This window comes from Castor canadensis, chromosome 12, assembly GCF_047511655.1.
Source record: "Castor canadensis chromosome 12, mCasCan1.hap1v2, whole genome shotgun sequence".
Taxonomy (NCBI): Eukaryota; Metazoa; Chordata; class Mammalia; order Rodentia; family Castoridae; genus Castor; species Castor canadensis.
This window is the reverse complement of record NC_133397.1, coordinates 83,523,771-83,543,888: the sequence shown is the minus strand read 5'-3', so window position 1 is coordinate 83,543,888 and position 20,118 is coordinate 83,523,771. Positions and strand designations below refer to the sequence as shown.

The 20,118-nt window shown below is 42.9% G+C and overlaps 1 protein-coding gene across 19 annotated transcripts in view; it reads left to right on the top strand.

Moving 5' to 3' along the window:
- LOC109695322 (uncharacterized protein C2orf92-like) overlaps positions 1 to 20,118 on the top strand; it is a 113,862-nt gene that overhangs the window by 89,430 nt on the left and 4,314 nt on the right. For 11 of the 19 annotated variants that reach the window (XM_074050284.1, XM_074050279.1, XM_074050287.1 and 8 more), the window contains 8 exons: positions 2,347 to 2,448; positions 3,700 to 3,783; positions 6,429 to 6,530; positions 7,396 to 7,467; positions 9,845 to 9,883; positions 12,984 to 13,094; positions 15,040 to 15,187; positions 16,370 to 19,329. In XM_074050284.1, coding sequence (XP_073906385.1) covers positions 2,358 to 2,448; positions 3,700 to 3,783; positions 6,429 to 6,530; positions 7,396 to 7,467; positions 9,845 to 9,883; positions 12,984 to 13,094; positions 15,040 to 15,187; positions 16,370 to 16,427 — 705 coding nt within the window. In that variant the 5' untranslated portion in view covers positions 2,347 to 2,357 and the 3' untranslated portion in view covers positions 16,428 to 19,329. Of the gene's footprint in view, positions 1 to 25; positions 2,449 to 3,699; positions 3,784 to 6,358; positions 6,531 to 7,395; positions 7,468 to 9,413; positions 9,494 to 9,844; positions 9,884 to 12,983; positions 13,095 to 15,039; positions 15,188 to 16,369; positions 19,330 to 20,118 lie in introns of those variants that run through there. The other 8 variants (XR_012439821.1, XR_012439822.1, XM_074050272.1 and 5 more) reach the window with 8 other exon arrangements.

Sequence of the window (20,118 nt, the reverse complement as noted above, 5' to 3'; positions counted from 1 at the left end):
CCTCCCTTCCTCCCTCCCTCCCTCCCTCCCTTCCTTCCTTCCTTCCTTCCTTCCTTCCTTCCTTCCTTCCTTCCTTCCTTCTTTCCTTCCTTCCCTTCCTTCCTACCTTTTCATTCATGGTACTGGGGTTTTACTCAGGGCCTACAACTTGAGCCAGTCTACCAGCCCTTCGTTTGTGATAGATTTTTCAAGATAGGGTCTTGCAAACTATTTGCCTGGGCTGTATGCCAACAGTGATTCTCCTGATCTCTGCCCCTGAGTAGCTAGGATTATGGGCATGAGCCAACACCACCTGGTGAGAAGGCACACACTTTGCATTGCAGCTAGAATCAATTCTTATAATTGTCAGAGTCTCAAAAAATTAGGCAGAACTGGGAAGAAAAACACTTGGAAAGAGCCCTGTTCCTCAAAAGGTTTTGGGTAGTGGAGGCACAGTCCCATCCTGTTTGGGTTTGTCAGGTACTGTGCACTTGCAATATTATGCAATTGTCAGGGTCCTTCTTTCTTTGGTCCTTCTCTGATGTCATGGGGTGGGCTATTAGCCCCAGAAGGCTGCTTCCTGGCGTCCTGATTATAATCCGCTGGCCCAGCATGGCTGCTGAGAGTCTGCGAGCACTAGAGTGTTTTTAATAGAATTATAAAGTCACCCAGCATCTGTGCGAAGGGGCTCCTGGCAGTCTCAATAGATTCTCTGTGCACCTGGATCCAGCTTTAGCTCTCTCTGACAGGGCCCAATTCCTCTTGAAGTCTGCCTTACCACTGACCTTTGTTCTGGAAGCAAGGGCCCAGCTGGAATTTTCTTTCCTCTCTACCTGGCCCTGGCTTTGCTGCTCTTGTGTTAGTGTGTCAGGCTGGTCATGTCTGGGTACACCTGTGCCTGTCACTTGTATCTGCATGGCTAAGAGATGCAGAACAGACACCAGGTCTCCTTCCTTGCTGAACCTCCAGCACTTTCTACAGTTCCTGTTCAGCGTGGGCTCAGAAAGATCCTGCTCTGAGAAAGATACACAGCTGTCCCTTCTATCCCATTCTACATGGCACTATGAACTTTAGGGACTGGAGGCTGGGTCTCTGTAGAGTGGACAGGATCATCTCAGTGTAGGAAGTCCACATGTTCCCAAAGTCACTGCCCAGTAAGAATGCATTTGATGCAATTACTGGAAAGTCTGACCTAACAGCGGTTAAAGACAGGACAATTTGTTTTCCTTCTACTGTAAACACCCTTGGTGCAGTAACTGAGGTTAGGGTGAGTTTGTGTGAGATCATCAAGCAGTTTCTGGTGCTTGAGAGTCTTGGTTGCAAGATGGCTGCATTTATGGCAAGAGGAAAAAGAGATGGGGAAGTTCAGCCTCAGCACCTTTTTATTTTCTACTTTCTATCCTGAGAAACATCACTTTACTTGGATCCCTGAAGTTTTCTGAGCACCTGTGTGGTGTTGCATGGCCCTGCCCTGGCTAGGGGTGGTGGTAAAGGAAGCATATGTCTGAGTTCTTCAGCCATAACAGCGCAGAAGGAGCTGGATCCCATGGGATGAAATGTACAATCTGTGGTGGATACCTCCTTTTTCTATCATATGATAGGGACATCTTTTCTTAACTTTGTATCATATGTCTTTTTTCTTCATAAAACCTATAAATCATGTGTGCAAGGCTCCAATGAGCAGAAACTAGTGAGTTCACTAGCTGATGTGGGAGTTCTTCTTTAAGAAAGGTGTTGATGAGGCATGTTGCTTTCAACATTAGCCTCATGCTGGGTTAAATGCCTTACACACATTGCTTTGCTCAGTTTGCACCAAAGTCCTGTGAGTTAAATGATAGCCTCCTTATCCTACTGTTGGGTGAACCAAAGAGCAAAGAGTTGAAGTCACTCTTCCAATACCATATTCCAACAAGCAGCAACATTAGGATTTGATCTAGGACTCTCTGCCACAACAGTACGGCTCTCATTGTAGAAGGATTACTAGGAGAAGCACTAAGGTCTTAAAGGTAGAAATGAGGTGCATCCTGTTAATTCATAGGGCAGCTTAGGGATGATCTCAGGGCTGGGTCAGAATGACAGCATGTATGAGAGGGAAAACGATGGCGGGCATATCTTCGGCAGAGTTATAGCCATGTATATTTCATAGACAGTACTAACTGTGCATTTTGTCCAGTGCAATCACCGTTTTCAGAAATGATTTATGTACCTCTAGTTTCCTTTGCCAAATGAGGGCATTTCAGACCATAGCATCCTTTAGCAAGTTCATCACATTCATTCATGTTTTGAGAGACCTCTTTAGGTACTCACAGAGTAAAGCACGTCAGTCCTGTGTTGCGGTGTTAACATCCTTTGTTTGCTTTCCTGGAGATGAAATTGAAATGCAGGTGTTGCGCGGTGAGTACTACCCAGTACTGAAATATGAAGGGAAAACATCACCTCAGCTGATGACAGAGGGAGATGCGGATGGAGGCAAGTATCTGTGGTTGTTGCTCAAAGTGCCCATTTTTCTATAGGGCTGTGTGCTGTGTCAAGTGTAGGATGCTATAATTTTATCATTCTGGAAGCCTGTGACTGGTAGGCAGAACCAAACTGAGATGTAAAGTAAAGGATTGTCTAAAATACTTCTTCTAACAGTCCACCAACTATGGAGTCAGGTGACCTTTCCTGTGTTATGGGGTAATCCCTGATAGGCATGGTTAGACTGATTCTGCTTTGTGGATGCTGTTCAGAGACAGAAACCTGACTTGGAAGTGGGGCTCCACTGTTCCTTCCAAGGAACATTCCACACAAAGTGTAATAACTTCCCTTTCTTGACTGCTTTCAAGTTTACTGTGTACAAGTGCCCCATTTACTTCCTGGGAGAGCATTGCCTTTCCACATACTTCCCACCACGGACACCCCTGCCTCAGCCCTAGTAAAATATTTGCCCAGGGCACCACAGCTGATTTCTCCTTTAGCTTATGGTCGACTGCCAAAGCTACAGATTCCAACAGAATACTTGTGAAAAAAAAAGAAGAAAAACAAATCAAAAGAAAAAAATCATGCACATCAGCCTCATATTACTAACAAATAACAGAGAAATTGTTTCCTTTAAGAAGAAATTTGAAAATAAATCCTTCTTTACCAGGATATGCCATGTGTGTTGCATTGAAATCCTAAGACTATTAGTGAAGCAATTTTATAACTCATGACCAATGTGTTTCATAAGCTACTGGATTAAGAAAAACTATAAATATTTTCCTGTATGACCTTGCCAGCTTACTCTGCACCAGGTTGAAATAAACGCTCTTGCATGACTCAATATAATGAGCACATTTTTAGCAAAGTACTTTGCAGAGTCAAGTGTATCTATTCCTAGTAATCAACAATGTCTCAGTAGTAGAGAACAGTGTGTTTGTCATTCTTTGGATGAAAGCAGTCATACCTCGGGTCATTTAGCATGCACCATATAGGACTCTCTACCTACTCTCTACTCTTGTAGAGTTAAAGCTGCTGTGTGCAGAAATTTCTCACTTGCTTGTCAGGAAACCATGTAAAAATGAGTTTTGTGTTGGCACTGAGGTCCTTGTAGACACTTCATAGGTGCTTTGAGACACTGAGAATAGGTGGCTGCAGTCCAATGCTCATCTCAAAATACCTTGCAGAAGAATATGACTTTAAAAAGCATACATGCAGATTCCACGAAAGATTTAATCACAGCTAGGGTTTATCTTTCCATAGGTCATCTCCATCCCAAGACTTCATACAATTCTGACTTTGAGTCAGACTTAAATGAGCATGAAGAACATTTGGCTAAAATATTCGGTAAGTTACCTTCTCATTTGAAACCATCAGGATTATTAGAAGAGTCCCCTGCTTGCCATTGGTTGTCTCCCATATCACTGTTTTTCCTGCTTTGAGGGAATATAAGCAGTTTGCTTTTTGGGTAGAATCAGTTTTTTTAAGTCAAAATCCTGAGTAATAAAGCAAAACATACAAGATAAACACTTGGAAGGAATCATTCTCCTTGAAGTGGGAGCCATGCAGCAGCAGCAGGGCCAACTTCTGGGAGCAGGAGAATCCAATTGGGGATGGTTATAGAGACATTCCACCCTGTCCAAAGTAATCAGATCTTGTGTGTGTGTGTGTGTGTGTGTGTGTGTGTGTGTGTGTGTGAATTTTTGAATTGATAATTTTTGAAGTCCTCCAGAGATTCTCAGCACAGTGATCTAATCCAAGACATCCATTTAGCATTTGAGAAAAACTAGGGTCCAGATGGAGGATGGAAGGTTAGTGAATATCCAGGAATCTGTCCCTTTACTAAAACAATAATAGAATTGACAACAACTATCATAAGTTGCCATTTAGGAACACTGGGGTGTTGTCTCTCAAACTGGCAGTGCCCAAGGTGAGCTTGGTAAAAAGGCTCATAGATTTGGGAGAATTTCAGCATTCTATGTAGTGCCTCCCATTTTACATCCCCAAGCTCTGTGGCAGGCAACTTTGTAGATAGCCGTCCACATTCCTGTGAGGCTTCCTGGTGTCAGGGTCAGCAATAAGGACCTTGTCCTCCAAAACTCAGGGTGTGATTACTGCTTTAGATCATGGAAGGGCTGGTACACATCCTAGCCAATGTTTTATGCTCCCCACAACCCTGTCGAGGGGGTTTAAGGAAGGAGGCATTTCATCCTCCATTTTGGAGATGCTCAAGAGAACTTTTATTGGCCCACTGGCTCACTTCAGAGTTAACAATCTAAGAACAACACTCACACACAATAAGGAACACACACATCGCAACAATACTTGGGCAAAATCCACAAATGGACAGTCCAGGGTTTAAAAAGTAAAACTCAGCAGTCCCTGAGAAGTGAGTAGATTATATATCATGAGTTACCAAAATGTAATACTCAGAATGTCTGTCTTGAAGTTAAAACTACACAAGTTAAAAGAATCAGAAAAGGATGGTTCACTGATAAGAAAAAAATGATTTGATAGAACCCATCCCTGATGATGCCTGGGCATTGAAATTATTAGTCAAGAGATGTTTAATCAACTGTCTTTAGTATGTTGAATGAGTAAGGAAGCCATGGACAAAGAAGTGAAGGAAACTAGGAAAGCAATATTTGGACAAAATAAAACTATCCAGAAAGAAAAATTATGAAAAGGAGACATTTACAAGTTCAAGAGCTGAAAAGTACTAAAACTGAAAGGACATCTCTCTAGAGGGGTCCAACTGTAGGTTATCTAATCTGAGGAGCAAGAAGGTAAATAATGAAAACAAACAGAACTCGAGGGACTTAAGGGACACCACCAAGCATACCAAGAAACAAAGTGTGAGAAACTCAGAAGAAGAGAAAGAGGCAGAGAAAATGTTTGAAGAAATAATGGCCCCACACTCCCCAAATGTGATGAAAGACCTTAATAGACACAAGAAGAACAGATGAATTAATTTGATAGGTGGAAACCCTAGAGACATCACAAAAGTTGTTAGAGTAAACAAATTCAGCAAAGTAGGAGGATACATATGCATCACAGAAAACTCCTTGTTTTTTTACATTGACAATGGACAATCTGAGAAGAAAGTTACAATAATTTCATTTAAATTGGCATAAAAAGTAAAGCAAGGAAGGAAAACCCTTATTCCCTTGTAACTACCAAGCCTTGATGAAGTAAAGAAGTCATTAGGGAAATGTAAAATATCCACTGCTCACCCATTACAATCATTATAATTATTAAAAGAAAAGAAAATCCAGGTTCCAGGGACTTACACCTGTAATCCTAGCTACTTGGGGTATTGAGATCAGAAGGATCGCATTTCCTGGTCAGCAAAGTCTAAAATGTTTATGACACTCCACATCTCAATGGAAAAAACCTAGGTGTGGTAGCTTTCACTGGGATCCTAGTGATACCAGGAAGCTTAAATAGGAGGATTGAGATCCAGGCCCAGCTGGTCAAAAAGCAAGACCCTATCTCCAAGACAGATCCAAAAGATAAATGTTTATGTAAACAAAGCATAGTCACATGATATGCATTTCAGAATATAGAACCCTAATGTGTTAGTAACAGTTTTAAAACAGAAAACCTTTTGACATATGTTTTGCTTTATTTCTACCCCACAATTTTCACTTACTTTTATAGTTCATCATGGGAAGGTCTTATAGGGAAAAGACACTAGGAATGGGAAGTAAAATTATGGCACTGTAGCACTAAATATAATGAAACCTGGGACAGAGTTCCAGCCACGTTTCTCAGGTAGACAGTGTTAACTGCACAGGATACCCAGTCCTATTACAGTTTTCAGAAATGAGTTAGGAAGCTGGAATTTCCCTTAGCACGACGGGGCATTTCAGAGCATACCATTCCTTTTCCCTGAACTTGTCACATTTATTGACATATTTAGAGACCTCTTTAGGTACTCAAAATATCTAAGTCTTCTGTTGTGATATTAACCCACCTTTGCTTCCCTGAAGACAAGATTGTATTAGAGGTGTTTCTTGCTGAGACGTATGGTAAACTGAAATACAAAGGAGGAGCACCAGAGCAGCAGATTACACAGACAGATGCAGATGAAGGCAAGTATATGTAATTTAACATATGTACATATTTCTGTAGGCCTGTGATTTGGTCATGTGCAGATGTATCATTTTAGCACTGTGGAAAGCAGCAACTGGTGAGCAGTACCAATTTGAGATCATCTATAATCCTTTGGATAACTTTCCACTCACTATGGATTCTCTGGTCTAAAATGTGACTATCCATGTGTTTTGGGGTGATCCCTGCTGGGCAGGGTCAGGTAGGCTCGGCCATTCTTGAAGCAATTCGGAAGACAGGAACCTGATTTGAAAGTGGGGCTGAAAGTTTTCAAACTGATTTGAAAGTTCCTGGTGTCAGAAAGCTAGCAAGCATAATAACTTTCCACTCAATACACTTTATACTCTCCCATGGGCATGAAGAGGTTTGCAGGAGACATGTGGTCATTAACACCTCATTCAGTGTGTGATGAGAACAAATGGGACTTGTCACTCCATAGAAATCGAAAAAGTGAAGAACATGCTCTTCCTCCAAAGCAGCTCCATGTTGTTGATGAAGCGTAGGGAACTAAGACAGGTATGTGATCACATGTATTAAAGATGGAATTCTGTATCCGCCAACTGCCACATGTGGTAAAAGTGACCTTGGCATCAGGGGGCTGAGCCTGTGTTGGTAGGATGCACATAGCTGTGTGATCCGGTTCCCAAGGGTCTTTTCCCCTCTCAACTGGCTGGGTTCCTCTGCAATCAGCATTCAGGTGACATCTCTCTCCACATTCACTTATTCCCTTTCAAACACATTTCTGCATACAACCATTCAACTTACAAATGTAAAATGAAGCATTGGCCCACAATTCTCATAAGTGGCACTGAAGAAAATCTCTTTCTTCCATGTGTTTTATCAAAGGATTCAGTTTTGTATGGAATTCTGCAGAACACGAATACTTTTTGGATGCAATGAACAGAATTCTTCAGAACAGTAAGTGACAATGGATAGAACTGGGGTTGGGGTGGATTCATAATTCCTCTTGTCTGAGTTCAGAACCAAGTATGTGACTGTGCCACAGCTCTGGTAGATGGAGTCATACTCTCCAATAGAAAAATTGGTTGGGTACTGTGGTTGCTTCACCCCACGGAGTGTGTGCAATCCCTGGTCATTTTGAAGACTCTGCGATACTCTGTGACCATCTCCTTATATGAAATGTGCAGTGCAGAATGTCTTTTCTTGGTAGCCACACAGACGCCAAGCAGGAGAGGGAGAGTGGCACAGCAGCCAGTCCTCCTCCCACATGTTCCATCTCTTCTGGAGATGGTGGGGCTTGTGAAGGGGCCAAGCACATTCCTGAGGCCACAGGAATGCTGTCCATCCCCTGAGGAGCATGGACAGGTGCTTCTGTCATCCAGTGACCAAATTACTCATCTTATTATGGTGGAGGGAGATTGGCCCTGAAGACAGAATAAGCAAGTATTCTAGGAGTCCCAGGAAGCATTTCACCCTTTGAAAAACTCAAAAATAATATTGTCTGAGGTGGGAGCTATGTGGTCTTTCCTGGGTAAAAGTGAATGGGAAAAGTTGTTTCGTGGCCCACCTGCATGAGTATTGGGTGGAGGCTGGGGAATGGGAAGAGCTTATTAAAAATCCTTATTCCTGGAACCCAGGAAGAATCTGTCAAAGTGGATCCCAGGAGTCTTCTTTTCACGTACTCCCTCACTGTCTTTTCTGTAGTCTCCCAGGGACCAGTCTCTTGCATTTGCACATACTGACTTAGATGATTTTGAGGATCAATTTAATCACAGAATACTTGTTAAAATGACTTTTTGCCAATACCCCTCATTTATTTCATCCTGTAATTGAATATATTGAATATAGTTTTGTTTCTCTTTGGTACGGGGTCTTACCCTGGATGTCCTGAGGGGATGATTGTGTACTGAGGACCATACACCACGTAGATTCCTATTTTTCCCTTGGTGCCTGTGGTTTGGGTGTCATACCCAAGAAATTATCACCAAATTCAATGTCATGAAGCTTTTTCCCTATGAATTTTAGGCATTCTGGATTACTGCATTTTTCTGTGATGTAGCTACTGAGCTGTTTTTTTTTTCTGCATGTAGGTTTTCGATACAAACTGTAGTATGGATAAAACTGGGGTTGGGTGGATAGTATCAACTTGTCTAACTTCATAAAATGCTGTTTTTTTTTCTTTGTACAACATTATGTTTCTAATGCAATAGTCACTTTGGCACAGCTTGTTGAATCATCTCAACCTAGGAATGGGGATGTCTTCAAGTATACTTCTGGTACCTTAGTCAGTAGGTTTGCAGTATATCATGTGTAAGGAGACATGCTTTTAGTTGTGTACAAATTATTGTGTTTCTCACTGATTTATGCATCATGTTTAATTGCCCTGCTAATCTCCAGGACAATCTTGAGTAGTAGCAGAGATATAGATGCATCCTGTCTTGTGCCTCTATCTAAGGAAATGACTCTAGTGTTTCCTAAGATAGTTTGTGTAGGAAATGAATGAAAAAGAGCTTTTCTATCTATGTCTCTACCCACCTGTCTATCTGTTCATCCATACATATACATACATACATACATAAGGACATATTATAATTTATCTCTCAATTACTTTGTTTATTTCTGAAATCTGGAATGGCTCTTAAATTTTGTCAAAGATCCTTTCAGTATCAATGGGTAGTGACTTTATCTTAAATCTGTTATTATTGTGTATGATATTAATTAATGTTGAAGCAACCTTACATTCATAGAACAAATCCCACTTGGTCACAGTAATGTTTGGTGACTGTAGTCACTGGTTAGGAGTAGACTGCTGTTTGCTGTGTATATGTGGACCGAGCTGTGATTTGTAACTTAAGTGTTGACACATATGATAAGTTGTTACTCCTCTTTTTTCTATTTTTCAGACATGGTATTATGATATAGCTCAGGCTGGTCTTAAAATTGAAACCCTCCCAACTAAGCCTCCCAAAAGCTGGGTTTACAGGTTTGTGCCACCATGCCTGACCCGTTTGTATTTTTTTTACTGTAATTAAGCACACGTAACAAAATTTACCACCTTATCCGTCTTGAATAGAGTGATCTGTGTTATCAAATATATTTATCATTTTGTGCTGTTCCCACTGTAATCTGTCTCCATACTCTTTTCATTTTATGAAACAGAAATTCTGTACTCATTAAACAGTAGCCCTCCATTGCCTCCTTCTTGTCCTCTTGGAAACCACCCTTTGACTTTTGTGTCTTTTCTGCCTGGTTTATTTCACTTAGCAAAATGTCCTGGATATTCATCTATGGAGCATGTATGAGAATTTCCTTATTTTTCTTTTTTTTTTTGTAGACTGGAATTTGTGCTCAGGACTTCACTCTGGCAAAGCAGGTACTTGGAAAGCAGGTGCTCTAGTCCATTTTGCTTTGTTTATTTTGGAGATAGAATCCCATAACTTTTTGCCTGGGCTGGCCTCGAGCCATGATACTCCCAATCTCAGCTTCCCAGATAGCTAGGACTATAGGTAGGAGTCACCTGGCTTTTTTTTTTAAAGCTGAATAGCATATACCAAATATATATATATACCAGATTTTGTTTATACATTCATCTATTTTGGTGACTTGGGCTGCTCCCATACTTTATCTGTGTAGCCCAGTCTGGCCTCAAATTCTTGATCCTTATTGTTCCTCCTTCTTTAGTGCTGTGGTTATAGGTATGTGCCACCACAGCTAGGAAAAAATTAAGATTTTTATGGAGTCCAGTTTATGTGTTTTTTCTTTTGTTGCCTGTCTTTGTTTTTATAGCCAATATCCTTTGCATCATATCCATGAACGTTTTGCCCCATTTATTATTCTAAGAGTTTTATAATTTTAGCTCTTACTCTTACATATAGGTCTTGATCCTTTTTTCTTCCTGGAGATTGAATTCAGGGCCTCACCCATGCTAGTCAAAGTCTACCATTAAACTACAACTCCCGTGTTTTGATTCATTTTGAGTTAAATGTTGTATATAGTGTTACATCAAGGTCCATATTTGTTCATTTTCATGTGGATATCCAGTTTTCTCAGCCCCATTTGGTGCTCTATGTGTAGTGTTCATTCCTGCAAGTGTTAGGTGTTGCCCATCCAGGAGTGTTCATACAGTGCCAGTGCTTCTCAGTCCCTAAAAATGACCCTTAGCTCCTGCATAATATTATGGTTTTGCTAATTGCTTGCCCACCTTCTAAGTACAAATCAGCTTATCTTCTATCTTCCTAGACCAGAAGGACTAGGATGTGTAATGATGAAATTAAACTAGGTTTGAGGTCAATTTCATATTTTTATAAAGAAAGAATCACATTATAAGTTAGTTATCACATTTGTCTTGATATAATCTGTGATATTTGGTTTCTAGGACCTTTCAAATTAGAAAAATGTTGGGGTGGTGGTTTGGCTCAAGTGGTTGCATGCCTGCCTAGTTAAGACTTCTCCTTCCCTCTCTTCTCTCTCCCTCTTCTCTCTCTCTTTTTCTTTCTCTTTCACCCCTCTCTCACTTTGGTGTGGGAGTTTGAGCTCAGAGCTTCATGCTTGCTGGAGAGGCGTTCTACAGCCTGAGTCATCACTCTTCCCATTTTTGCTCTGATTTTTTTGGAGATAGGCTGTTGCTTTTTGCCACACCAACCTGAATTGTGTTCCTTCTATTTTAGGCTTCCCCTGTTATCTGGGATGACAGGTACATGACACAGTTACTAGCTTTTTCCTGTCAAGATGGGGTTCAGAAAGTTTTTCCCCAAGCTGGCCAGGAACTGCTATGCTCCCCCTCACTGGAATGGCAGGCATCACCACCATGCCTAGCTTTTGGTTCAGATGGGATTTTTCAACCTTTTTTCTGGGGTTGACCTTGAACTTTGTTCCTCCTATTCCCAGCCTCCAGGATTACAGACATGAGCCACGAGTGTCTGGCTTGGGAGTTTTCTGTATTTTCTAGGCCAAATTAAAGGAGGAACAAATTCCTCTCTTTTTCCTGGAATAATCAGAGCTTAATGACAGTCTAGTCACATTTGAGTGACTTTTCATGTCTTAGTGAAATTGGCCAAAGAGGAGTAATGAAACTTGCCCCATCCTGCCCAGCCAGGTCTTGGAGGTCTCCCTCCTAGGGCCTCAGGCTCCAGCCTGGCTTAACGTCTTCTGGGGCTATTAGATACATTATTTCTCAGTCTCCACCATGCCTGTTGTGATAACTCTTCTTTCCCTCTGCTACCTGGTTCAAATAGATCTTTGCAGAGCTCCTACACTGCATCAACTCTCATCCTTTTCCCAGTGCCATTACTTCCTTTGTCAAAAACTGTTCTGCTTCCCAGTTCTCCAAGCCAAAGTCACTCAGGTCCTTTTCCACATCTCCTATGCAAATGAGGGAAAGATAGTCAAGAGCAGAACTAGGATGCAATCATTTCTCATATTCACCCTGTCTTTGTTCTTGTAAATCAATCTGTAGTCTCTCTACCCATAGTATTTCCTTATTGTGTCCTTGCAACTCCAGAAGCTTTTTGTGTAGAACTTTGTGGTTTAAACTACATTTTCATGAACCTTACACCATTTGTGAACAAATGTTATCTTTTGTATTTCATATAAGGAGACAGAGACTGGGGTTCAGAGATGTTCAGGGAGAGACAGCCATCCCTCAGTAGATCCTCTAATGTGTCATCTCTGAATGGCAGCCCTTTTTTTAAACTGTGTTGTGACTAGAATTCAGGGTCTCATGTTTGTTAGGCAAGTGATCTGTCACTTGAATCATGCCACCAGCCCCGGTGGGATCTGTTGGGAACAGAGAGGCTTGCACATTCTCAAGCCTACCTAAATGCACCTAGACCTCCTAAGTCAGAAATTCTGAAGTGGGCCCAGCAATCCGGGCTGTAACAAGTCTTCCCTGTCATCCTGAAGCATTTCCCTCCGAGAACCACTGACCTCAGTCATGTGTGGCTTAGACACCCAGGAATTTGTTAAATTGACATAATGGAACAAAACCTGATATACTTCCATACATTTAGACTCTTCTCCAAAATCCTTGTTTTTCTCTTATCATGAAAACACCATTCCTCATTGGCCAATGGTAATTTGTAAATGAGCACATGTTACCTTTCTGTAACTTTAATAAAATACTTGTGATAACCATCTTACTAAGAGAAAAAGTCTTGTTTGGCCCACAATTTCTCGAGGTTCTAGTTTGGGATTAATTGGTCCTATTGTTTTGGGCCTGTGTTGGGCAGCAGGTTTTGTGGTAGAGTGAAAGTGCTAACTTCATGCCTTGGAAGCAAAGGAGAAAAGAGGGGCCCGAGTCCTCTTCTAGGGCATGCCCCTAATGATGTACAGCTCTGCCATTAGGCTCCATACCTTAAAGGTACTCAGTATAACTTCCAATAGCACCAGCATGGAGACCAATCCTTTAACACATTGGCCTTTGGGGACATTCAAGAGCCAAACTATAGCAGTGTGTTTCTCCTTTGTCTTTATAGATGACATTTCGGAGGAGAAGTGGGTTAAAGAAGCGTCTGTTTTCAACAGGAATTTAAGACAACAATTGACTGCTAAAGATAAAGAAACACCTAAAAACGCCCTTAATCCAGGTAACAATCCTATGGTACAAACCCAGTAAGATCTTCAAGTACAGATGACTCCAGAATGTCTTTTGACTTTCATGGTATTTTACCTGAATACAGGTTAGCACACCTTTAATTCTGCTGCAAAAGTATATAGTCTGAACTAAAGAATTTGACTGAAACATGCTATAGAAATTTGATCATTTTTTGTAAAGATGCTACTTTTTCCCCTTTTTTCTGTACTGAGGTTTGATCTCAGGACTTCCTCTTGAACCAAGCCTCTCCCCAGTGATGCTGCTTTTCTGCTGATGGGGTCATTCTGACCATAAGCATGAGTTCCTCCACTTCTGGGCACTGAGGCTCTCTAACAAGCAGGAGGGATTAAGTGGAAAGTGCTAACATAGTTCTGATGTGTGGCATCTCCTTCCTTATTGAACCACATGAGCTGTTCTTGTTCAGAGTGGCTAGAAACTGGCCTATGCTGGTACCAAGTCCTGTGTACCCTCCTCATCAGCGCTCTGTGTCAAAGGAATAACCGGTTGTAACTTCCTGCCTTTCAGAAATTAAATTCTGGGTTCTTCCTAGCAAGCTCTTAGAACCAATTATCTGCTGCCTCTTGACAGCAGAGATGAAGATTTTGGACATGTCCCTCATTCTCCCCATAACCCAAAAAGGCCCTCGACTAGCATTTTAGTGCCTGTGTCACCAGCTCTACTCAGCATCTCTCTACACCAAACCAGCTGATTCTTGTCATTGTCTCTGTGTCCTAAATCCCTGATACCTTCTTCTTCACTGGGTACATTACAAATAGAGTGACCTAAGCTCACGGAGTACCTGACATCACCTGGATCTGTTCTTTTGACATCTAGCTAGGGTTGTCTAAACGCCCCGGTGTATGTTCAGTGCCATTCCAAAGCCAACCTCAGGATTTCTGTAAGAGCTTGGAACCACCTCTAGAATATGTGAGCCTCTGGTGGTCACAGTTAGGAACCAATCAAACTTAACTGTGTTAGTCAGTTTCCATGGCTGTGGCAAATACCAGAGAGAAACAGTTTAAAAAAGGAACCTTAATTTTGGCTCATGGTTTACCCAGGGTCTGTTGGCTGCCTTATCTCTTGGCCTTGGTGAGGCACAACAGCATGGTGGAGGAGTGGAGGGGAACAAAGTTCCTCCCCTCATAGCACCCGGAAGTAGAGAGCTGGAGAATGCCTGGCTGGCTTCCTCAGTTTTCCATGTTTAGTCCATCAGGCCCGCAGCCTAAGATGGTGCTGCACACTTCAGGGAAAACCTTAAACTCTCAATTTCTGTTCCCATGGTAATTGTCTCTGGAAATGTCCTCACAGACACACCTAGGGGTGGGCTTTACTTGTCTCCCAATGCAGTCAGGATTAAACTCCACATCTCTACCCATATGTAAATTATATGCACAGTGGAATTTCTTGAAACAGTTGGTGCACAGAGGAAGGAGCAGAAGAGAAGAGCTTTGGGTTTCGTACGGTTTTTTCTTTTTGATGTTGCTGGGTATTGAACCCAGATGCTATTGCATGTTAGGCATGTGTTCTAACACTGAGCTATACCCTGGGCTCCCATCCCCAGTTACCCCAAATGTCTTTGCAGAAGGACTTTTCACTCTACAGGGCCTCTTTATCACTTGGGAAGACTCCTCTTTTTTTTTTCTCACCTGCTACAAACTGTGGTTTGTTGCACCCTCTTTTTGACTGCTTTCCTGCTTGCCAGCCCCTCCCCTCAGCAACTCCCCTATCAGTGGACATGTAATGAATCTATAACCTTAAAGAAAGCCAGGTCCTTCACTGACAGGACTTCTGTGACCAGTGACTAGTACCAGTTTTCTCATTCCTGCTCTGAGCAGACCCACGAGGTTGTCCTCACATGTGGTCCTTGTTGCCAGTCATCCAGCAGGGATGCCTATGGGTCACTGCTTTGTGTACTTTTTCTGTGTCTTCTCATTTAGATTTCCAAAGAAAGAGTCCGCTGTGCAGGGTGATGCTTCAGTTCCTGCAGAAGAACATCATCATCGCTGCCATCACGATGACGGCAATCATTGTGATCATGGTGCTAGTGCTGCTCTTCCCTGTGTACATGAGGAGGAAACAGGCATTGTGAGTGGCTCTTTGCATTCACCTCCCTTCCAAGACCTTCGAGGTGTTTGGACCAATGTTGTCTTAGACCTTTCTGCAGATCCCAGATTTAGGAAGAGGGCACAGGGTCCTGTTAAGTGTGATTGTGTTTCATCATCACCCAGTGTGCTCCTGATCTTCTGAGCAATGTTTCTCAGGCACTGTCTGGTGATTTTGTTGCACACCCTGCTTTGGGGATCCCTGGCCTGGGCTAAGATGAGAGCAGGGCTTAAATTCAGTTTGTTCTCACTAGTCAGCTGCCCTGGGTGTTAGCATACAGAAGGAAGCATGGCCCTGATTGGTAAACAACCACTTCCTAGAACATTCCATGCACTTCCCCGTGATGCTGTATGTGAAGGGCTAGTGTCTGGCACAGGAGGGGTCACTGCAAGAGTGGTCATGTTGTTCCACTCATTTACTATTCTGATTATCTTTCTGGACAACCAGCTCCAAGAATAGAGTGGGAACCTTGGGCGGCACTAGGAAGGAAGTAGTGTACAGATCATGCCTGTGCACAGTTGCCATTGTGAGCCTCATCCTGCATCTATGGAAACACACATTGCTGATCACAGAGTTCCAGCAGCTACCTCCAGACCCCTCAGGTTCTGCCCAGCCCTCTGTTGGATGCTCAGCTTCTGCGCAGAAAAGGGGATGAGATGAGTCATGAGGGGCGAAGTGTCCTTCTCCCACCTCCACCCCACACTCTGGCTCTGAAGCTACAGTATAAAAATTTCTCCATAGATATCATTGGTTTTTGTAAATGTCGGTGCCCTTGGGACTAGTCACCCATTCAGGTCAGACACCACTACCTCACATTTAGTTTCTCCATAGATTCAGGAATGGGGCCCCTGCGTCCAAGTGGGATTGGATTTGGTAGAAGCTGAGATAGAGGATTTAATAGGTCCTGAAAATAAGCCGGGCCTACTTTTCAACTCTGACCTGGGCTCATCCATTCGGGCCTCCATTCTCTTTCCATGCAATTCATGGTACCAAATAAGTGGTCAGGATGATGGCTGTACCCCAAGGAGTTGAATCAAAGCTGTGGATCTCCTGAGATAGTTATGAGAAAGGGAGAGAGGAAGGGAGGAATTTCCCAGAGGTACTGTGTTTAGTGGCAAAATCAATTTCATATGTGAAAGCATGGTTTTTGTTTTTTTATTTTAGATATCCCCCAGCAAACATGAAATACAATAACTTTACAATGAATGGGAAGACATGGTAGCAAAAGTCTGAGGAAAAGAATCTCAGAAAATTTGCAGAAGAACTGAAAATCTATGGCTATTTCTAAACCAGGTCCAGGGAGCAGCCAATCCAGAAGTCTAAACCGTGATGCCAGGATATTCTTAATCCAGACATCATGTAGAGATAATTGGATTTGTGGCTATAAGGTGTATTTTATAAAAATGTTTACCTTCTTTTCCCAATCTTGAATGAACTAAGAAAGAGAGCTTTACTGATTATGGTAACAGGGCACTAAGGAGTTGTTCAGGAAAGTCACATTAGCTCCAGACAAACCAAACAAGTGATGTATTTTTGGAGTTAATAAAGCACTGATTCATTTATTCAGTCATTCATTGGACAGACAATAATCAAAAACTTGACATGTAGACACATCAAAATAGAATGAGACATCCAAAGATGAGTCAGGAATGGACTCTGCCCCCTACAAGATCACAGTGGAGGAGTGAGAAGAGAATATGAATGTAGCACATACCGTTCTCAGTTTGTAATATGTGGAGCATTACACAAAGAAAGTGGTGAGTGTTGTGCGAGGTGATGGGGGGGGAGTTGCCCCTCTCCCTCATGAGCAATCAGGATGGTTTTAACAGGAGAAGGAAATGTGGTAATTGAGAATGTAATGAAGGGATGTTGTTTATGAAGGTGTGAGCAGTGTTAGGGGAAGCTAAGGAAGAAAGTTGAAGTTCCCTGCCACATGCAAGTATATGAAGCAGTTCTGATTAGTGGAGGTGCAGTATCAAAGACCAAGGGGCCTGGGGATTAGCTCATTGGCCAAGCACCTGCAAAGCATGCATTTGGCTCTGGACTCAATCCTCTTCTCTGAGTAAAGAAAGAAAGTTGAAATAAGAAAATCACAAGGAAATCAAGAGAGACCTTCTGACAGGATGGACCCATCTGGGAAGGGGTAAAGGACATCTTAACAACCCAACAGGAAATCAGCAGAGTCAACACTCTGGTGATCCTCCCCTTGAATCTCTTACAAGGGGCTTTTTTTTTTGTTTCCAGAGTGATCCAAGGGGCTTTTTTCTGTGTGGCATGGGGATGTTGAACTTAGGGCCTTATGGTTGGTAAGGAAGTTCTCCACCATCTCAGGTACTCCACCAGCCTTGTCTAGAGTTGGTTATTTCTGACATAAGGTCTCTCATTATGGTGGGCCGGCCAGGACCGTGATCCACCCATGTATGCTTCCCTGAATAGGATGACAGGCACATGTCACCATTCATCGTCATTAGTTGAGGAGGGGCCTTCAAATTTTTTCCCCAGCAAGTCTGAAAGGTATGATCCTCCAGATGGTCACTTCCCAAGTAATGAGGATTAGAGATTTGCCCAAATGTCCTGGCCTCTACCAAAGGCTAATTGGGCAAATCTAAGAAGCAGCTAGAAGGTAAGAAAGTCTTTGGTGCAATTCATCAGCAGGTGGAGAAGAGCACAGGTTGGAAGGAGGGAAAGCCAAAAATACCCAGCACAGTTATCATGCTGACCAATATGCATCCATTTTTGTCCTTTTATAAATGAAAATTCCCAATTCCATGTCCTGAATCCCACAAGTGACAGAGAAAGTCCCAAGAGCTATATGCCCTCAAGGGGTGATGTTGGTGCAACCTTACACACCCCCGAAACTTGAATCACTCACCAGTATATGGTCTCCTTATAAGGAACTGGGAGAGAAAAATAAGGGACAAGGCAGCATAAGACACAGGTGCTGTGGTGCCTGGTCATGAGGCTTAAGTTAATAGTCATGGCTTGCCCCTTCCCAGGTCCACTCATGTGACTCTGTCTTCTAGCATCTTGGCCACAGGGGCTTCATTTCCTGGGAGAAGATTCCAAAGAACTGTGCCTATAGATCATTGGTGTATCTGTGTTTTGGGATTGATACAGTCTTCCTCAAACAAAGATCCTGTGAATCTGTCTGCCTAGGGAATCTCTGGGCTCTCGATCTGGTCCTCACACCGTGTTCATTGAGCATCAACTCAATTTACCCTGATTAGTGGGATCAGCCTCTCAGCCACTATTGTGACCTGTTACTCAGCCAGAGGTTTCCATTGGGTGAGGAGGTCCAAATGACCAGAAACAGTTTCATCTGGGAATTTAATGGACCCAAGATGCTGTGAAGTTCCACTGACCTAATTACCTTCCATTTGGCCTTGCTCTTAATATTTCCACCATTACACCACTGCTGTAATGGGAACCTATGAACCTTTGAGGGGCATTCTATCCATATTCAAACCATAGCAGCAGTGTCCGTACTGCTGATCACCAGGTGATGGTTGTGGAAAGGGCTTGTATTGATGAGCCTGTTTCTGTCACTGTGGCTCCTTGTACATAGCAAGCGCTTTGGCTTTTCTCTGACACTTTGCTGTTGAGGACATGTAGGATTAGACAGGGCCAGGTCACTTAGGAGTTAGGGGATATGTTGAGGGAATTAAGGCAGGTTGGCTGTGGTGAGGCAGATCGTGGCCTGGTGGTTGTGGTCAGTATGGTTGCCGTGTATGTGTACAGATGAAGAGACTGTCGATAATTCTTTATGTATGTAAGAGCTGAAAAGGAGGCAAGGAACGGCCAGGGCCAAGACACATGAGTCTGTAGGTCATGGTCCAGCCCAACACATTTAGTTCCTTGGTGCACTGGGATGCTGCTGATGGGCACAGCTCTTCTGAGAGCAACAGATGCATGCCTGCTTGGCCGGCAGAGGAAGAACAGCACGAAGACCTGCTCCAGGTTAGATAAAAAAAAATTAACCTGGAAGGTAACACACACGCATAGGAAATTAATGTGAGTCAACTCCCTGTATAGCTATCCTTATCTCAACTAGCAAAAACCCTTGTTCCTTCCTATTATTGCTTATACTCTGTCTTCAACAAAATTAGAGATAAGGGCAAAATAGTTTCTGCTGAGTATCGAGGGGGTGGGGGGAAGAGGGAGGGGGCAGAGCGGGTGGTAAGGGAGGGGGTGGGGGCAGGGGTAGAAATGACCCAAGCATTGTATACACATATGAATAATAAAAAAATAAAAATTAAAAAAAAGGATGGCATGGCAGTGTTTAGTTTTGCTATTGTCACTCTGCTTGTCATTCTCATTCATTTGGGGCAGTAAAGGTGGGACAAAGCTGCGACGCACACGCAAGTCCTAGCTTCTGGCAGTAGCCTTGGATCTGAGATGCCAATTTCAGCTGTGGTCCTGGACTGGCTCCCAAAGGCCAGTCTCTCCCACCTCCTGTTTTCCCTAACCTTTTTTGATTACCCAGGGTGCACCTGTTGCCAGTGTGGGGTGGGGCTCCCCAAACTGTGCTTCCTGCCATAGCTTCTTTCCCCAGAGACCAAGCCTTGCTATCCCACAGCTCCCAGATAAGCTCCCACTTTGCTGCCTTGTCCTGTTGGTGCAGTTCCAGGAGTCTTCCAGGCAGGGCTGACAAGAGTTGGGAAGATGGAGCCAAGGGAAAAGGGGGAAGGCATGCTAAGTGGAGGGCACTGTGTGGATAAAAGCATAGAAATGAATTTGAAGGAAGGCAAATAACACAGCTCAATAAGAGTAGAGGGAAGAGCTGTTTAGATTCAATGAGGGAGGCACAGGGAGCCACAGTAGGTTCTCTAGCAAGGGAGGCCTTGAGGAAGAATTGCCTAGGAGCGGCTTGCTGATCATAGAGTTTACTTGGCTCAAGTAGAAACTGACTGAGG